Consider the following 11838-nt stretch of genomic DNA (forward strand, 5'->3'; position numbering starts at 1 on the left):
TATATTGTTAGGTGATAAAAAGCAACGTGACACATGGACCAATAAGAGTTAGCTTGGCCATAAAGCTCACATCGACCATAAAACACCTCATTCATGATTCAAAGCTTAGCCATGGAGTACCTCGGTCAAAAGGATAAGCTCGGCCAACAAGGATGAGCTATATCACAAAAATACTCAACCATCTTTCCAACAACACGCTGTGATTTACAGGACGATTGTAACCGCTCTTCAACCACTATCGGAAGCTCAACACCTATAAATAAAGCCATCCCCTCAATTTTTAGGTACGTGAAACGATTCTCTCTGGAGCAATAGATCAAACGAAGACTGACTTGAGCGTCAGAGCTTTTTACTTTCTCTATACAATTGCAGGTTCCTTCGTACGTTAGCCACCTTAATCCAAGCTTCTTGAAGTTGGTCATTTTCAAGATCAATCATATACAATTGATCGCGATTTGATTGAAAGAAAATCGCATGCATCTACTGTGATTTCCATCACCAAACATGTGGTTCCATACTTGAAAAGTTTGAGCACGTCACAAGGATCTCGCATCAAATGTCGCAGCCATCCGATGTGTTTTACATAAAATCGCAGCGAATTTCATTACTCCATTTTTTTTAAAATACTTTTTAACCAACATTATTTCTGTTATTTTTTTTTTTAAGAAATCATTATTTAGAAAAAAAGGGGAAAAAAAGCCCCTAAAATCTTGGCCATAACACTACTTACCCAAATGGTTGGAAATGAAGCTGCAAAATAAAAAATCTGTTCCCAGAAACTAACTCAACTCTGCCGCCAAAAATGTTTGCGTTTTAGGTTTCACCTTCCCAAAGAAGAGCTCAATCATGGCATTGTTATCCATTTCAATTCCTTCCCTCTCTGATTCCACTGCTGCTCCTTCGCTATTCCACACGTTTTCTAGCCTCAAATGGCGGCCTTCGCCTTCAAATTCCATCCATTTTCTTAATCCGAGCTCTCCCACACTGCGACCATGTCTTTGCCGAGCTGCCAATTCTCAGCCTGGACCCTTGCCCAAACAATCTTCCTCCGCGGCTCCCAAGAAACGGAAGAAAAAGGGCAAGGGCGATACCAAGGTTTTTAATCCCAGCGACCTCGAAGCTGTGGAGGATTTTAGCGTCGATGAGGCTGGACCCTCGAGCTCCAGTTCCGATTCCAGTTATTTGTCGTACCATCCGACCACGTTGCCCAAACCGCCGGCTGGGTTTGTGCTGGACGACCATGGGAAGGTTCTCATGGCTTCAACTAAGCGAATTGCTACCATGGTAAGGCTTCTTTCTTGGTTCCCTCTTGGTATCAACTCGGTGCTCCCCTGTTTAGTTATATGGTGAAATTTTCAGTTTACGTTTGATGAATGCATCTGTTATTTCTAGGCGCTCAGTTGCAGAAACTAAACAACTAAACTGGCTAAAGTGAATACAATTGTGCTGTAACTAATTGCTTTCAACAATATGAAACTAGTCAACTATAGCAGATTACAAGCAACAAGATTTCCACCGAAGAATATGCACCTACCACTTGTTGCTTACGACACCCAATCTGGACCGATCAACTAGCCAATAAGATTTTTTTTTTTTTTTTTTTGGATAAAGAGACAATTCATTAACGAGAGAAACACAAAAACAGCCTATGGGACAGGGGACGAGAAGACCCCTCCAAAAAGGAACTAACGAATCAACGCTCTCCAATCTTGAAGGATCATGGAGAGGTTGTAGTTACAAAAGAATTTCGTATTCATATGACACCACCAATAGGCTGTAATATGTACACTATTACAAAAAGAATCAAAAGACTTGGACTTATCATCAAAAGAGCGAATATTCCTTTCCATCCATAGGTTCCAAAGAAGCGCTCGAAAAACACACTTCCACAAAAAATATGCCTTTCCTTTGAGATGCCCACCAGCAAAGCTTTCCATCATCCAATCCTCAACCTTTCTCGGCATACAACCAACAAACCCGAAAATCTCAAACATAATCTGCCAACATTTAGAAGCAAACGTACAATGTAGAAACAAGTGATCTAAAGATTCTGCTTCCCTTAGACAAAGGCAACACACCGACGAGGAAATAGACCAATTTGGGCATTTCTTCTGAAGTCTCTCGGAAGTGTTTAGAGCTCGGTAAGCTAAAGATCAAAGAAAAAAGCCAATAAGATTTAAGGACAAAGGTTTTTGTAGATGAAGACCAAATGGAGCAGTTTCTTTTAAGTTTAAGTACCTTGGTATATATTTCATGTCATGTAGATGATTCTTAAATTGGAATTAATAATATGAGTATAACCCAATCAATAGTTAAGGGATTTTTACTTTATTTAAGAGGTTATAGATTTGAATCCTCACCTCTATCGTTGTGGTGTAATATTTTTTTAAAGAAATTGGAATTCGTTATTAGAACGATATTTGGTTTAGTAATTGTGAGATATTGAGGGGTGCTCATTGTGCTTTGATATTGTAATGGATCAATAAACGTGTTCTGACTTTTTAAGCTGTAAAGGGACTCACTATTGGTGTAGAATTGGAGTTGGCCCCATCCATTTTGACCTTTAGCAAATCAAAGGTATATTTGGACTGTGACAGAATAAGGCCACCATCCTTGAGGCACCCACAACCATAATGCTAGAAGAATATTTTAGACGTACCAAGTCTTTAAGAGAGAATGCTTTATCGAAGTCATGAATTGGTGAATCAATAGCAGTTAGTTACTCCATGCGACTAAATGTCATTCACATGAACCAAATGTCAAAACGTAGAGAGTAGTTGAAGTAGTAATTTTAAAGGAGTAGAATGACTGATCAGCCTTTGAGTTTCCAAACCTGAGGCATATAAACAGATCGCTTGAGATCGTCAAATCAACATCTCAAGCGAATTTCAAGATTGCCTTTCTTGAATGGGCATCATCATACATTAATCTCCTTTTTGCTTCAAATGACTTATGGTTTAGCCCCTTGGCCCCAAGCCTTTTCAGCTGTAAATCCTCCTTCAAAACTGTTCAAGGCTGTCAATTGTGCTCTATCATTTGGAAGGACAGCTCCCCTAAAAAGGTGAAAGGAAATTCTCCTTGAGAGTATCAAACTCTCGTGATAAAAAATACGAAGAAATCCATCCATGGCCATATGTGCATCATTTGCAAATGGCCTGAGGAATCTTAAGACCACATCTTTTCCATGGTGATCAAGTAAACTAAATTCTGGAATATGCTTTTTCCTCCTTCAGCTAGTCTTTTTTCCAAGACTCCAAGGTGTCTACATCTACCTTCTCCTCCTTAATCACCCATTAAGCAAAAAGACAGAAGTTATTTGGCTCTTATCAAAGGCTTCCTTTGGTGTACTTGGATTTGGACGAAACCACAGAATTCCGAAAAGCTACATCCTAACTACTAAGTTCTCTTTTATTCTGTTATTTCTTTTGTTGTATTTGTGGTCTAATAAAATCTTCACTTCTATTCTTTTTTTTTTTTTGGGTTTTGCATCTTTAAAAATTCTAAATGGACAGGTTGATCCTTTAAATAACTTGCCTTTGGAATGCGTTATAAGAAGAGTATTTAGAAGTTCAAAAGGGGATGAGTGCATGCTGCTTTGCCCTATGGACACGTAAGTGGTGTCGGTACCATGTAACTATGATATAGCCTTCGCACGTTGAAAGTTTGATGTCTTATCTAATTTACCTCAAAATTGCTGCAGGCCTGTTCAAATATTAAAGAGCAAGAATATTGATGGATGGTCAGCTGTATGATTTCTTTTCCTCTGGTTAAATTTCCTCGCTAGTTTTAGAGTGTTCATGAACTTCCGAATACACATGGGTTTATGATATTAATTCAAGTCGTGAAGCTGGTATATTTCTATGTTATGTAAGGAAAATTCCATTCTTTTACAATTCGTGCTTTTTATTTGCTCCAAAAAATTTGTTTAGGGAAAAAATCAATTTATACCCCTAAATTTTGCAGGTTGAATCAATTAAAACCTAAACTTTCCTAGGTAAATCTTAGACCCTCAGTTAGGAACCAGGGTTTTCTTTGAAGACCGTTAATGTATAATTCTCATACGTGCATAGACGTCTTTAAAGGTAAGATTAAATGAAATATTATGCATTAATGATTTTCAAACAGAACTCGAATGGTGGGTGTAAATTAATTCACTTATGAAAGGTTTTTTTTTTTTTTTTTTGTTTGCTAAAAAACAGAGATTTAATTGATGAATGAAAATTTCACTCATGAAAATTTATGTTTTAAATTGATACAATTATTAGTTTACAGTTTAAATTTTTTTCTTTTTTCTTTTTTCTTTTCTTTTGATAAAATTTAGGGTTTTAATTGATTTAACCAAAGTATTTTCTCCTTAATTTTTATAATGATTTTCTCCAATTTCTTCCTTCCTTCTGCTTGGCTGATCTCAGAGTAATTTTTTGTGGACTTGCTGTTTCATAATGGAAGAGTGGATATTCTTGTGGTTTCTTGAGGAGAGCATATGGTCTATTGGTCATTTGATAGTTTTGTTTTAGGTTTTTCGACAGAACATTGGGAGTGGATTATGAGCACTTTGAGGAGACACTTTGCATCTATTATTTTGCTTCTTGGTGTATTTTTCTTTCTTCTTAGGGGTTATTTTTTTAATGGAAGTGGTTTAGGGCACTCTTTCATTATTCTGTAAATGAGTGTCTCCTTTTTTTTCTTTTTTTTTTCCTCTGGGAATTGTTATGCTCCTAGTTGGAGTTGTAATCATTGTGGCTATGTAATCTGTTTGCAACTTCTTATAAATTCAATGAAAGTTTTGTTCCCTTTTAAAAAAATAGTCTCCATCTTCTATGTCTCAGGTTAGTGATGATGAAGTTGAAGCTATTCTTCCTGCTGCTGCTTATGCTCTGGCCAAAATACACATGCATTTGGTACACAGTGGGTATGATAGTTTTTATACCTTCATTAAAATTTTATGAAAAAAGTTTTGGTTTATATTTCGTTACACCATCTGATATCTTAATCTCCTGTTAGATTTTGCTATACAGCAAGGGGAGGGTTTTGCTATTCAGAAGATGACATATTTGATTTCCGCACAGGTATCAACATTATTTTTCTAAAATTTTAAATGATTCTACGATCATTTGTATTTGTTTAACTTTAACTTGTAAAAGATATCAATAAAGCTAGAATCCTTTGGTCTCACGCAACTAGAGCACGTTTGTGGCAGTCTAGAAGGAAATTTATGATTTTAGTTTAATACACCAATTTTATTGTGACTATGCTTCTTTAGTCATCAACCAAGATTGGAGGCTGTTTGTTTAATTCCTCCCTTGTGGCATGGGGATACCTTTAGGTTGTTTTGGGCCATCAGTTTACTAAAATTAGTGGTTTCTCATTAGCAAAAGTAATAATAATAATAACAAAAAAGTCACATGTATCTCATGTATGTAAAAAGAAATCTCATGACATAACTTTGAATTTGCAGCCACTTATGGTTTTACATTAACGTATCTAATGCATGTTTCTTTTGATGTTTTTTTTTTGGGTAAGAAATAGACTGATGTATTCCAAAAAAAGGAAGGCATGGAATAGCCTAACTAGGTAGAGGGCACGCCATCTCGAGGAACTACTTAGTAAGAGGCTGCCAGTCCTTGATAATCATAAGGAGGCCATAATTACAAAAGAATTTCTTATCTTCAAAAAAATTCAAAAGGAGATATATCTTCAAAAAGCCTTTCATTGTGTTCCACGCTAAGTGCCACATCAAACTTCTGACCGTACAATTTGATGCTTCAATTGTAGGCATAAATACTCCATTGGTGTACCATTGGTACTGCTGGAATTTAACCAGTTAATGAATTATTGACGCTTGTACCCTTATCTTGGACATATCTCATTTCAATATATCCTATAGAGTTTATGTTAGATTAGGTTCTTCATTTCCCAGAATTTCTTGGCTTAGAAACAACTAGGCCTTGCTTATTCTCCAGATCTTCCATTATATCTGTAGAAATTGTTTCCTCCTAACCTTCTTGGAGAGGCATATTCCAAAGTTTCTTTAGTGTTGTTGGGTTATCAATGAGAAGGATTGGAGAAGAGCTTGGGCTGATTTGTTCTTGTAAAGAAGATATTTGGGGGACTTCAATATAGAGCTTCCATTTAAAGTTCTTTATTTCAATTTTAAACTACCATTCTTTTCTGATCAATTTTGAACAAGACCTTTTCACTAATTGGGCTAATTTCTTATCACTTTTGTACTTTTGATAATTTGATGAAATTAGTATTCCCTGCTGAGGGGAAAAAAATAACTTTTGACCGAATGAATCTGTCTCCAAGAAATAAAGGACGAATATCTGCTGTTCACCTAAATTCTTGTAGACGTGCAAACTTACATAATAGATGTAACTTCTCATGTGCACAGATTTACATATATTGAAACTTAGGTAATTGATTTCACTACTTCCGACTGTTTTTTGTGTACAAACAATAGATGCAGGATTAAATTTTACGCAGTTTGTTCATTCTCTTGCAGATGATGGCCAAGATGTAGATGGCTTGCCTAACGAGGGTGTAGAAATCACTTGCTTCCATATGGTAATGTTAAATTTATGGATGTGATAGTGAGTTTGGACTTTTTTTGATGTATACATCATCAAAATAATGACATTTCAGAAAAAGATAGTGTAAATTTGTAATAATTAGAGTTATCTTCTTTCTTTCTTTCACGAGTTCTTGTTATTTATAGTATCCGGTGTTTCATTTTGTATTTGTATTTGAATCTGTGCTTATAACAGTCTTTTTAATTTGCTGGTTTATACATCGTGTGCTATAGTTGTCTAAATAGCAGCACCATCTGACCCTCCAAAAAATAAATGAATAAAAACCGAAGTGGTACTCAGGAAGTAATTTTTAACCTTCACAACAATGATTGATCTGTAATAAAAAAAAAATTTTTGATCGTTGATACAAGTCTTTGATGCTTGGTTGGGGTTTATCCTCAAGATTTGGATTTCAGCCATCAACTATATTAATTCACTTTCTAGTATTGGTTCTTTTATTTTACAAAATGCAGTTATCTTGCAAATCATTTTTTCCACTACTGTTTTCATTTTTATAAACAAAATTCATGAATAAATCATTCAGTGGATAGTGACAAACGTTTATGTTCTGATGTGAACATATTCCTCTAGATAGCTGAAGATTTTCACAGGTCTTCTCTGTTTCAGATTTATTTAAAATATATGATTTTAATGCATTGTACATGCTACACTTTTTGTGGGGTGCAGGATGGAGCACATTACATGATTTATACGCCATCTGATCCGCTTCTTTTTGTCGCTACCAAGGTACCTATGTGTTAAAGTTGTGATAAATGGTTAGATTTGCTATAACCCATAAGCTTAAACTTTTGGGCGAGAGGCTCTATGTTCAAACTCTTGTAATATCATTTCCTCTCCAATTAAAGTGATGACTGTTGTTGGGTTTTGTGCAAATTTTCAAGCCCACAAGTGAGGGGAGTGAGTCTTAGGTAAATTATTAACTTTATTGTGGTGTATAAGCTTAAGCTTTTGGATTAGTGGTAGTTTAACACTATGAATTAGTTATAACTATCCCATGTTACACTCCAATTTGGGCTCTGTTGTGTTTAGATTGGAATCTTCTTTAAACATAATGATGCTAAATGTACAGTTCTAGGTGTTATTTTTCCAAATCAAATGTTGTTAGTCGGCTTGTTGCTTCTATTGAGTGATGGTTGATCCAGTGTTACCCATTTGTTTTTTGCAGGACAAGCTTGGACAACTAACAATTGCTGATGATGTAAGCCAATTTCATGCATCTTATGATTACTTTCATCTCTGCTGAATTCTACAGTTTGGTTGTTACAATTAACACTCTCAAACTTTCAATTTGATCAATCACCCTCCTAAATGTATGCAAGTGCTGTATTTAAGGGTTTGAATGATAATTCACACAAAAATTTGGCCTTAAAAGCTCACAAAGAAGCCATAAAATCACAGAAAAAAGTTCAGCTCAACTCCGACTTCGATTCTTATCATGCATTTTGCTCTCAAGCCTCTGTCCATATTTTTAAGGAATGAATAGGCTTAGATTAGTCTAATAGAATTCGACTTTGGAGATCATATGTACTGAACAAATGCATGACGATCGAGGTAAAAGTGGGAGCACGGGGAGAGTAACTGACCAATTAGCTACATGTTCTGGAAACAGGAGCTGTTAGAGGACCCGGCAATTATCAGCGCCATCGACAAAGAGACGGAATTTAATGCATTGGTGGTATGTGAACGTGATCTAGTTTTGGTAATTCAGATGATGTTTATGGTATAATGGCTTCTTTTGTTTGTCTGCAGGAGGAGGAGGCTGCTCTTCTTGAATCAGTGTTAGGGAAGGAATAGCACATCACAGGCTGAACTGGAGCAAGTTGTAGTCAGTAGGTAACATTTGTAGTATATTAAAATAGGTTCAGAAGTGCTTTTGTTTGCCCCATTTGAGTTTCTTGCTGTGGGGTTCAGCAGTTGAGGGCTGAGGCTCTATCTAATCAAAGCTTGAATTACTTCTAGTTCTAGGAGTGACCTTTTACTTTCATCTTTTCAATATTTAAGAGCTGATAGAAATTATAGCGCTTAAATCTCATTTTGGTCTGTGAACTTTCGGCCTTTAGCATTTTGGTATTGAATTTTCAAAATGTCTGTTTTAGGCCCATTTGATAATCATTTTGTTTTTTATTTTTTGTTTTCTTTCTCTCTTAAAATTTTCTCGATTTGTTTTTCATCGGAAACAAATTTTTAATAGCTACTTTTTGGTTTAAATACTAATTTGGTTGTTGTACTTTCAACTTTTGTCTTTCTGGTTTCTATACTTTCAAAACATCCATTTTAGTCGGTGTATTTTTAAAAGTGATGGTTTTGGTCCATTTATTTTTTGTTTTATCTCTTTTTTGTATCACATTAGCACGACACTACGTCCAATAAATTTCTTGAAATGTAGTCATAACTTTGTATTAAATGGTTTTCGTAGTATATAAAATTTGTGTTAAAATTTTACAAATAATACCTAAATGGTCACTTTTTTATGACATTTTGAAAGTACGGAGACCAAAATAGTATTTAAACTATACTTTTTTTTCTTTTCTTTTTTCACCTTTTCAAATTTTGCTTAGATTTTGAAATTGATTCAAAATGTAGATAACAAAGCATAGAAATACCTACATAAGTGAAGTCGTGTTTACAGTTTTAATTTTGAAAAAATATAAAATGAAAAGCAAAATAGCTATCAAACAAGACCTTAGTCTTTGAAAATTTGAAAAGTAACTATTTTGGTCTTTGTCGTCATGATGACGTAATCTCATAGACGGTGGATGTGGTTTCAAATATATATTAACATGACCACATAGGTTGGCTCAAGTAGGTTTTTTTTAGTACGAATATGTGGGGGTGGGAATTCGAACTCATGACCTTTTGGTCAAAGATAAGTGCCTTAATCACTTGAGCTAGGCTCGATTTGGCCTGGCTCGGTTTGGCCTGGCTCAGGTAGTTTTTGGGGATAGATTTTGACAACAAAAATAATATTAAAGATAGAAATTGTCATATTTTTAAAGCTTAGGCCTAATATAGGCATTTTATATTCAAAAAATCATTCAAAAAAGTTGAAAAGTGATCAAAGTTTTATTATCATTTTTCACTGAAGATTATCATATTTAAAATAATATTAAAGTGTAAAGTAAACCTAGTTCAATTGGTTAAAATACCTATTTCAGATAAAAAAGTCGTGAATTTGAATCTCTACTTTTTACTTGTACTAACAAAAACTATATATTAAAGTGATTTTTCAAAAAGGGTGAAGCAACAATTTTGTGAAGAAAGACTTTTATACTATGTTTTTGGCCAAGTATTTGATTTGGAAGTACTCCAAAAAGTAATAGAACTAAAAATCAATATAACTTTATATGAAGCATTCTCTTTATTAAAGTGTTATTATATACATAGAATTTTTTCTAAAAGCACTCTCAAATCACTATTTATTAAACTGATTAATTAAATAAATATCAAATGAGGTAATTATAAAATTTCATAGGTATATTTTTAATACAACACGTGGGGTGAGGATTCGAACTCACAATCTTTTAATTGAAGATACATGACTTAACCAATTGAGTTATACACGGATTGATATTATAAAATTTCATATTATTTATTACTTTTCTTAAAAGAATATTCATTAAAATAAAAGTTATAACACAACACAGATCAATAATCCACGATCATAATCAATTACAAAAATAATTAAATAAAATTTGATGAGTTATATTCATTTATTATTATTATTTTTTAGTACAACAAGTAGGGTGGGAGAATTCGAATTCACAACGTAATGGTTGGACGTAGGTACCAATACTGCTGATGTATACGGCAACTTTGAGACTTACCATGGCATCTCTATTTCTACTCAATCATTCATAAGTTTGATTCTTCACTTTTATATATATATATATATATATATATATATATATATATATATATTTTTTTTTTTTTAAGTACAAAAAGCGTGAAGATGAGGATTTGAACATTGGACCTCAAAGAAAGTTGTTTTAACCCTCAAAGAAAGAAGTATAAAGAAGTAAATACTTTAATTACCATTTAGCTATTTAACTATATTTATGTGGGTAGCTTAAAAAATTGGTGAAATAATGAGAACCAATATCTATCTTTTTAATATGTTATTTAACCACAAAATCAAGTTTAAAGTACTGAATTAATCATGGTAAATTATATAAAACACCCTTAAAAATGATTTTTATGTTATAAAACTAAGAACAATAAGAACACCAGAGAGATGAAAAGACAGTCAAAAAGTTTCAGAGTTGGTCCGATTTCCCTTTTCAAGAGGAAAGAGAAAAGTATGAGGGTTATAGACATCTTATTTTGATATTTATAACATTTTAAACTTATTTACTTCTAACCTTAAAAATTATTTCAAAACAACCATTTGTAAATTTTCTGTTAATGAGCGGTAAAAACAAAGATAGATGGGAATGCAAAGTGCATGATTTCAATTATATATGTCCATAAACTTTTGGACCTGTTTCGATCATGGCTTTATTGTTTCAAAAGTTTTATTTAATTCATTAAGCTTTAAAAACTTGCTTCAACGTAATTATTCTATTAGCTTCCTCACTAAAATGACAATGAAAGTATGACGTGACGATAAATTGTAAAAATAGAGGTTCCCACGTGACCACATTTGATAATAAGTTGTAAAAAGAAGTGGAAGGGTTTTAGTCGTGGGGTGAGGGGGAGTTGCACAACAGTAAAAATTAGCAACCTCCTGTGGTTTGAAGTTGAAGTAGAGCGGGTCGAGAGGAAGTCTGAAGTTTGTGAAAGGAAAATCATGGAAGATTTGGGTAACGTTTTCAAGACAATGACAAATAAAATGATTGAATGATAAAAGACGGGACACAAATAGGTTTTTATCCTGTACTATTCTACGAAAATGACATATCAAGATAAATTATCACGACACACTCCTTAGATTTATTTATGGCCCTCAAGGAGCCGTATGACGATCTTCATCCTTAAACGTAAAAACTTGTTGATTAATAGAAGTCCTTGTGGTTTGAATGAGTAACTTCCCATTTTTCAATCAGTAACGAGGGAGGCCCTAAATTTCGAGCGGGCCTCATGGTTTGATTGTCCCCTAAGGAGAACAATGTTGGATCATAACCCCCAAATCTTCTCATCTCCCAAATGGTGACATTTTTAATGGGGTTAAAACACCAAGATTGTGTTATAGCTCAGCACCACGTCTCATTTCTATCTTCATTTTAATACATAAGTAAAATAATGGTTG

The 11838-nt window shown here is 34.0% G+C and overlaps 1 protein-coding gene across 3 annotated transcripts; it reads left to right on the forward strand.

The window, feature by feature from the left end:
* The first annotated feature begins 722 nt into the window (after positions 1–722).
* Positions 723–8625, forward strand: LOC111024390 (BTB/POZ domain protein TNFAIP protein). 3 transcript variants are annotated; one of them, XM_022302067.2, is made up of 10 exons: positions 725–1284; positions 3513–3610; positions 3701–3746; positions 4830–4912; positions 5005–5069; positions 6506–6567; positions 7260–7319; positions 7759–7791; positions 8203–8268; positions 8343–8625. In XM_022302067.2, the coding sequence occupies exons 1-10, from the start codon at positions 847–849 to the stop codon at positions 8385–8387; spliced, it is 996 nt and encodes a 331-aa protein (XP_022157759.1). In that variant the 5' UTR covers positions 725–846; the 3' UTR covers positions 8388–8625. The 3 variants fall into 3 exon arrangements, with proteins under 3 accessions (XP_022157760.1, XP_022157761.1, XP_022157759.1); XM_022302068.2 differs by lacking the exon at positions 8343–8625 and having other exon boundaries at positions 723–1284; positions 8152–8274; XM_022302069.2 differs by lacking the exons at positions 3513–3610; positions 3701–3746 and having other exon boundaries at positions 724–1284.
* Positions 8626–11838: the final 3213 nt, after the last annotated feature.

The sequence above is a fragment of the Momordica charantia genome (genome assembly GCF_013281855.1).
Source record: "Momordica charantia cultivar OHB3-1 chromosome 2 unlocalized genomic scaffold, Mcharantia_2.0 BLBB01000002.1, whole genome shotgun sequence".
In the NCBI taxonomy this organism is placed as follows: Eukaryota; Viridiplantae; Streptophyta; class Magnoliopsida; order Cucurbitales; family Cucurbitaceae; genus Momordica; species Momordica charantia.

Bases quoted from the DNA above. Each gene is read 5' to 3' on its own strand.
- LOC111024390 (XM_022302067.2), top strand. From the start codon at position 847: ATGGCATTGTTATCCATTTCAATTCCTTCCCTCTCTGATTCCACTGCT. The intron at 3,611-3,700 runs GTAAGTGGTGTC...AAATTGCTGCAG, and splicing joins CTGCTTTGCCCTATGGACAC to GCCTGTTCAAATATTAAAGA. The intron at 4,913-5,004 runs GTATGATAGTTT...ATCTCCTGTTAG, and splicing joins ATGCATTTGGTACACAGTGG to ATTTTGCTATACAGCAAGGG.